Below are 7,811 nucleotides of genomic sequence, written 5' to 3' on the forward strand. Positions count from 1 at the left end.
TTTTCACAACTTGTGGTGTTTTCATGTTTATGAAAAAAAGTACTAAATTAAGAAATCAAATTGTATGTTCAAACAAAACTTCAACTTCAAACCAATCTGATTTCAAATCATGTCCAAACGGTTGTTAGAGTAAGTAAAACTTTTCTGAAGAAAACTTAAATCGAGTAAAAACAAAAGTCAGAAGAGACACAAAAGGAAAGCAAATTCCATTCTAATTTCCTTTTTCCCCATTCAATAGAAATGACAAAATTTAATTTGGAGGAGAAATCAAAGACGATGAATGCAAAAGGGAACATCACAAAGAGGACCGTGGTCGCCACACGTTCCTTGTTTATTTACACTTCACATTGCAATCAAGTCATAAGTTAATTGGGCTCCCAAATAACAGAAAGAAAAAAAAAATTATGAATGGCGTCAATTACTACTAGCAGAATTGAAGGTGGGTTCGCATTAGCTTCATTGACGGTGAGGCCCAGGCGTATGATGGTGGTTCGTGCTGAAACTGTAAACCCAAATATTAAGAAGGACAAACCAAAATTGGTGCACTCTATTGATGTCACTGATCTCTCTAAGCCTCAAACTGCTTACTGCAGGTCCCCTTTTTTCTTTTTTGTTTTATACATGTTCATAATTAATTTACTATATTACTCTTGTGCATCCTTATTAGTCTTCCATTAAGTTTTATGTGAAATAAGATTATTTTTTTCCCTAGTTAAGTAACGGTATAGCATTTTTGGGCTAAATTATTAACGGAGGGTAAATTTGATGAACTCCGCATACTTTAAATGCATTTGGACCATTTTCCGACTAATTTATTAGTATATATTTATATTACTCTTGTGCAGAGTGACTTCTTGTTTGGTTATCCATGTTATTGAAAATAATTCAGTATTAAATCCTTAATAGTCAGGTGTTTGATTGCATATTTTAGTTTCCGTATTCATATGACCTGCGCAAATTATGTAGTAGTTCTCATATTACTTATACGAGTTAACGTAAAACAACACTACATGTGTTACAACACAAAAGTTACCCTTATTATAATCAAACATTTTATTGTACTTTTTTCATTGTATTACGTTAATAGTGCTTAATCACATATGATGCTATACCAGATTGTATGGAGTGATAAAATATAAAGTGACTATTGAAAAGAATATCATTTATTGAATGTAAAGCAAAACACATTTTCAACATCTCATAAATATCTTGTAACGGATACAAACATTTGTCTGAGAACCCAAAAAACCTTGAGTTTCTCCATCTGTTTAACTCATAATTAGTGTTGAAACTAGTAAACTTAAAATTTTAAATGTCTAGGTTCATATGTTTGGTGTTATTCGTATGGATATTTGAAAATCAAGGTGCATGGATTTGATGATTTCAATATGGAAAAGTTCATAGTATGTGTGGGAAACTATTTAGAAATTTTACTTCTACAATTATCCTTTAGCACTTATATGAACTCCATTGAAATGTTATTATGAAAGAGTGGAATTCTTGAAAATGATATGTTGAGCAAAATGTTTATCTCCCTCTTCTATTCCCTTTATGCCCTATGATATTATTAAGGGTCCGCCTTATATTTTCAACAGTTAGTTAGTTCTATTCTTATAATGGAGATGGGAGAAATATAACTCGAACGAGATCATGAGCCGAGCTTAATTGCCAGTATACATGTCCAATGTGAGTTTCTTTAGTTGAATTTGTTTCATGTCCGTCATTGATTGAAAATTGTAAGCCTAAGAGTCTCAAGGGAGTGGGCTCCATGCTGAAAAGAAACTGATAACTACAGGTTGTGACTCTTGCCATTTGGTTGAATTCTTTGTTCTATCTACAGGGGAATACACTTACTGATAACTTTTGTTACTGTCTCAAAAAGCTGGGATTAAGTGCATGAGAGAAGAAAGCATAGTTAGAAATGGATGAAAAGTTAACGGAGGGATGTTTTTGGTTAAGTTTTATAAACTCAGGGGATGTTTAAGGTTAAATGGGATAGTATGAGGATGTAATAGAAGTTTAGTTGATACAATAAGGATGATTTTGGTCAAATCCTCTCCCATCTCCCTGTCCCTTTTCTTTTATTAATTAGTTAGAGAATGTGAAGTTAGGAGGACCATCTGTTATCTACATTTACTGATCGTTGAACTGGTGAACAGAGTCATAGATCTCTCCCTATATATTATTGGGTGGATTTCCTTCTTATTGATTTTGGAACTCTTGCTAGAAACTTGAAGCAGAATCAGATTTCAAATAGAATTTAGAAGGTAGTAGTTTTAGTAAGTGGGAGATTTTTGTGTGCAGGTGTTGGAGGGCTAAGACTTTTCCTCGATGTGATGGAAGCCACGTAAAGCACAATGAGGAAACTGGAGATAATGTTGGACCCCTGCTCATGAAGAAGCAGTAAGCCAGTAAGGGCTCGTTTGGTATGAAAACAAGTTCTGATGACATTATTTCTTATCGATTGGTTGCATTATTGTATTAAAAATAACATGCATTGCATAATGTACTGAATAAGGTGTATAAGCATTAGAATAAAACTGGTATTGTGAATGTCAGATAATTTACTATGTATAAGAATACTACTGAATAAAGTGTATAAGTACTATTGGTAATAAGATCATCCTAGTGATGGAGGTGCATGTTTATGATCCTTTCCCAATGGTAATCTTATTTTTTCAATCAATAAACATGGCAGGGCCCATGCCGAACCCCCGACCAACACGGAGGTGAAAGTTTGGGTGGATGACTTATATAAAAAAGCAATACTGATAATAGTTGTTCTAAACTTAAATTTGCAACCAAACATTGCACTAAAATTTTATACTAGAAATATTCTACCTAATACACCCTACTAAACTATACCTAAATGGCTGTGGCATCGTGTGAGTTTGCAAACTCTTGAAGTGTTACACCTTGTACTTTGATGTTAGAATGTGTCGTAAGTGGATCAATATGTTACATCCCACATTTTCATACGTTAAAGTGCATTGTAAGTTGGTTGGATTAAGCTCGGAGAGTAAGGCCATTCTTAAGTTTATAAGTGATTAAAACCATATTTAGTAAGTATCAGATGGATTAGAGGTTAATTTAATCGAAGAAAATAAGTTTCGTCGGAAGTCGGCAAGTTGGGATTGTTATAACCCGTAGTTTAGGGGTAAGACAAGGAGTGCTTGACATAATAAGAAGGTTATGTTATGAGGTATTTGAATCAAATAATAGTCATATGTTAAGTGTTGAAGTCAAGCAAGTTGTAAAATAAAAAGCCGGCAAAAGTTATTGCAAGTTACGTCATAAGTTTTCTGAAATTTGGGTCTGATGTCACTGAGCTTTCCTCCCAATATACTTGGAGTTACGGGGCCATCCTCTCACCAAATTAAAGGTCTACGAGTCTAATTTCCAATTCATTAAACCGTTTGTCATCAATGAGCGAAACTGATATTTGATAAACTCTTTTACTTGAGTGATTGTGAAAAGGCCGATGTTCAAAGATCCATTTCGGAATCGTTGATTATATAAAACTGATATTTTGATAAACTCTTTTACTTGAGTGATTCTGAGAAGGCCGATGTCTGAGGTTCAATTCTGGAATCGTTGATTGAGTGAAACTGATATTTGACAGACTCTTTTACTTGAGTAACTGTGAGATGGCCGATGTTCGACGAGTTATTTCGGGCATCGTTGTTTCCTGGCCGATTCCAATATTATCTTGGAATCGTTGTTAGTGCACGGACTTCGCGGGTCCCCCAGGGTGGTGCCGGTGAGACTCCCCCTGTGAGCAATTAGCCAGGGTCCCGTCTGTCGGTTGGGCAAAGATCCGGGATGGGTGGCACTTAGACTTCGCGAGGCACGGTAGGTTGTGCTACCGAGACGTCGATATTTCCGTCCGGAGAACATATGTACACCTCATTTGCATGGCATGACATCGCATTGCATTCATACCATTATTGCACTGCATTGCATTATGACTTGATTGAGATGTTTTGATGATTGGGTTATGATGATTGGATTATGATGATTCTATTGTGGTGATTGGATTGGATCGGATATACTCAGACTTGGCATATTTGGGTTTAGATGCTTACATAGGTGATGACGGATACTCGGTTACGATTATATTGTCTCATGCTTGGTTGGTTTATTTGCTTATTTTCTGAATTGTGTTAACAATCCTTAGTCGGCCGATGATGCCTACCAGTACTGTTGTTTGTACAGACCTGCACTAGCTATATTCTTTTATGAATTTAGAGCACCAAGTCGGATCTACTACTCTGACCCGTGGCTGATCGACTCTTCAGCTTCAACTCGAGTTTCCAGGGTGAGCATGGCATCCGCTGACCTTGAAGACTTTCCTATTATATGTCTTGATTTTATTCTAGAGGCATAGATATTATGTATTAGTACTTCCAGATTGTATTATTCTCCATATACGCTCTTGTATTATTCAGACTAGACCCTAGGGCTATTCACTGTCTTCCGCACTTTGACTACTGCCTATCTATGTATATCTTGAGACTTACGTACTATTTATTTCTGCTAATTAGTTTTCTTCAATATTATGTATTGGTTCGTTGTTGGGATGAGGGTTCACTTACCGAGATGGGAAGGTAAGTACCCGCACGGCCTAGGCTAAATGGGCCGTGACAAGTTGGTATCAGAGCCCTAGGTTACCCGGTCTTTAATACAAAAGCATGTCTAGTAGAGTCTCGTAGATCGGTACGATGAGCTCCGTACTTATCTGCAGGAGGCTATGGGACATTTAGGAAATCTAGCTTGCTTTCTTTCCATCGTGCTACTATATTTGAATTGGTATCTGGGAAGATCAAATTGGTATCTGACTCTTATCTCTTCCTTCACAGATGGTGAGGATTTGCGACATGCCAACACAGAGGATTACATGAGGTTGATCCCACCGATTTTTACGGGTGCACCAGACGAGAATGTATACGAGTTCATTGTGATCACGCACGCGTTACTCCATGCAGCAGGGATTACAGATACCCTCAGAGTTAGGTATGTTACCTTTCGACTCAGCGGTGGGGCGAGGTCATGGTGGAGAGACTACCTTGCCAGCAGGCCAGCAAATGCACGTCCACTTACTTAGGAGCAGTTCTATGGGGTGTTACTAGAGATATACGTACCTCGGTCACGGAGAGACGAGCGTCAGAGGCAGTTCCTAGACCTCCGTTTGGAGGGCATGCCAGTTGCTTGATTCCGACGGAGGTTGGTAGGATCCGGTGGTTCATTAGCGGGCTGAATGGTCCTCTCCAGCTACCCTGTATCCGGCTGAAGGCCGAGGGCGCCTCATTTCAGGCCATTGTTGATTGTGCAGTGAGAGTTGAGGTCGCGAGGGCTAGGGCAGCTAGGCCCGAGGCAGAGGCCTCAGATGCTGTGATCTTAGGTACCATTTATGTCCGTCATAGAGCAACATCTTTGTTATTTGATCCTAAATCCACTTATTCATATGTATCTGCATTTCATGCCTTTGGCTGGGATTTGCCATGTGATAGCATAGATATACCTGTTCATGTGTCTACTTCGGTCGGAGATTCTGTCGTTGTTGATCGAGTCTACCGGTCTTGTTTAGTTACTTTTATGGGGTTTGACACTTGGGTAGATTTGAAGATTCTGGATATGGTGGACTTTGATATTCTATTGGGTATGTCTTGGCTCTCTCCTTATCATGCGATCTTGGACTGTCACGCCAAGACAATTATTTTAGCCATGCTGGGCATTCCTAGGCTTCAGTGGAGAGGTACTCCTAGTCCCACTCCGAAGAAGATTATTTCTTTCCTTCGGGCGAAGAAGTTAGTAAGTAAGGGGTGTTTAGCGTATTTAGCGCATGTTCGTGATACGACTGTTGCACCTACACCCTTTGAGTCTATCCCTATTGTGAGCGAGTTCGCAGAGGTATTTTTATCGGATTTGCTGGGTATGCCAGCCGATCGCTACATTGATTTCTGTATCGACGTGGACCCGGACACTCATCCCATTTCCATCCCACCATATCGGATGGTACCTGCCGAGTTGAGTGAGCTTAAGGAACAATTGCAGGATCTATTGAGCAAGGGGTTTATTAGACCGAGCGTCTCTCTTGGGGTGCCCCAGTGTTATTTGTGAAGAAGAAAGATGGGACCATGTGGATATGTATTGATTACTATTAGTTGAACAAGGTCACTATCCGGAATAATTGCCCTATGCCTCATATTGATGATCTGTTTGATCAGCTTCAGGGTGCTTCAGTGTTTTTGAAGATTGATTTGCGTTCCAGCTATCACCAGTTGAAAATTAGGGTGGAGGATATTCTGAAGATAACATTTCGGATGAGATATGGCCACTATGAGTTTTTAGTGATGTCTTTTGGGCTTACCAATGCCCCGGCTGCATTTATGACTTTGATGAATGGCATTTTTAGGTTGTTCCTTGATTCTTTTGTGATTGTGTTTATTGATGACATCTTGGTGTATTCCAAGAGTAGGGAGGAGCATGAGAGCCATCTTCGTACCGTTCTTGGATTGTTGAAGAAGCATAGCTTGTTTGCTAAATTTTCCAAGTGTGAGTTCTGGTTGGAATCTGTGGCTTTCTTGGGCTATGTGGTGTCCAAGGAGGGGATTATGGTTGATCCACAGAAGATTGAGGCTGTGAGGGGTTGGGCGAGGCCCACTACACTTATCGAGATTCGTAGTTTTGTGGGTTTGGCTAGTTATTACCTTCGCTTTGCGAAGGGTTTTGCTGCCATTGCTTCATCCTTGACCAGATTGAATCAGAAGGATGTTCCCTTCCAGTGGACGGATGATTGTGAGGAGAGTTTCCAAAAGCTCAAGCTTCTTTTGACTACAGCCCTGATCCTAGCCTTACCTGTGGAGGGCAGGGACTTCGCTGTCTACTTTGATGGTTCCCGTATGGGTTTGGGCGCGGTGTTGATACAGGAGGGCAGAGTGATAGCTTATGCTTCCTGTCAGTTGAAAGTTCACGAGAAAAATTACCTTACCCATGATTTGGAGTTATTGGCCGTAGTTTTCTCCTTGAAGCTTTGGAGGCATTACTTATACGGTGTTCATTGCAAGGTTTTTATCGATGACCGTAGCCGTCAGGATGTATTTACCCAGAGATATCTTAATCCAGGCAGCGCTGATGGATGGAGCTCATGAAGGACTATGACATATCTATTTTTTATCACCCTGGTAAAGCCAATGTGGTGGCTGATGCCTTGACTCGCAAGGTAATTAGTATGGGAAATTTGGCTCGATTGATTGTTTTCGAGTGTCCGTTGGCCATGAAGGTTTAGACTCTGGCCAACAGTTTCGTCCATCTTGATATTTTAGCCCCGGGCAGGATTTTGGCTTGCATACAGGCGAGGTCATCATTATTGGATAGGATCAAGGCTCATCAGTTTGAGGATGCTCAGTTGAGCAAGATCCGAGATAGGGTTTCGAAGGGTGAGGCCAAGGAAGCCGTGATTGATTTTGAAGGCATACTGAGAATTAGAGGACACGTGTGTATTCCTCATGTTGGTGATCTGATTCAGTTGATTTTATCTGAGGTCCATGGCTCTCGCTATTCCATTCATCCAGGAGCGACTAAGATGTACCGTGACTTGAGACAACACTATTGGTGGTGTCGTATGAAGAGACATATAGTTGATTTTGTGGCTAAGTGTGGAAATTGTCAGTAAGTAAAGTTTGAGCACCAGCGACCCTGTGGGGTGCTTCAGAGGATGCCCATTCCCGAGTGGAAGTGGGAGAGGATTACTATGGATTTTGTCACGAGCCTTCCAAAGACCCTTGACAAGTTTTATTCTATTTGGGTGA

At 40.0% G+C, this 7,811-nt stretch overlaps 1 protein-coding gene across 3 annotated transcripts; it reads left to right on the forward strand.

Annotated features, from left to right (window-relative positions):
• Positions 1–334: 334 nt before the first annotated feature.
• On the forward strand, positions 335–4,977 carry LOC132633995 (CDGSH iron-sulfur domain-containing protein NEET-like). Of its 3 annotated transcripts, none has more exons than XM_060350334.1 (3): positions 335–593; positions 2,305–2,426; positions 4,860–4,977. In XM_060350334.1, the coding sequence occupies exons 1-2, from the start codon at positions 409–411 to the stop codon at positions 2,405–2,407; spliced, it is 288 nt and encodes a 95-aa protein (XP_060206317.1). In that variant the 5' UTR covers positions 335–408; the 3' UTR covers positions 2,408–2,426; positions 4,860–4,977. The 3 variants fall into 3 exon arrangements, with proteins under 3 accessions (XP_060206317.1, XP_060206316.1, XP_060206315.1); XM_060350333.1 differs by lacking the exon at positions 4,860–4,977 and adding an exon at positions 4,216–4,512; XM_060350332.1 differs by lacking the exon at positions 4,860–4,977 and having other exon boundaries at positions 336–593; positions 2,305–2,691.
• Positions 4,978–7,811: the final 2,834 nt, after the last annotated feature.

The sequence above is a fragment of the Lycium barbarum genome, chromosome 3 (assembly GCF_019175385.1).
Source record: "Lycium barbarum isolate Lr01 chromosome 3, ASM1917538v2, whole genome shotgun sequence".
NCBI classification, from domain to species: Eukaryota; Viridiplantae; Streptophyta; class Magnoliopsida; order Solanales; family Solanaceae; genus Lycium; species Lycium barbarum.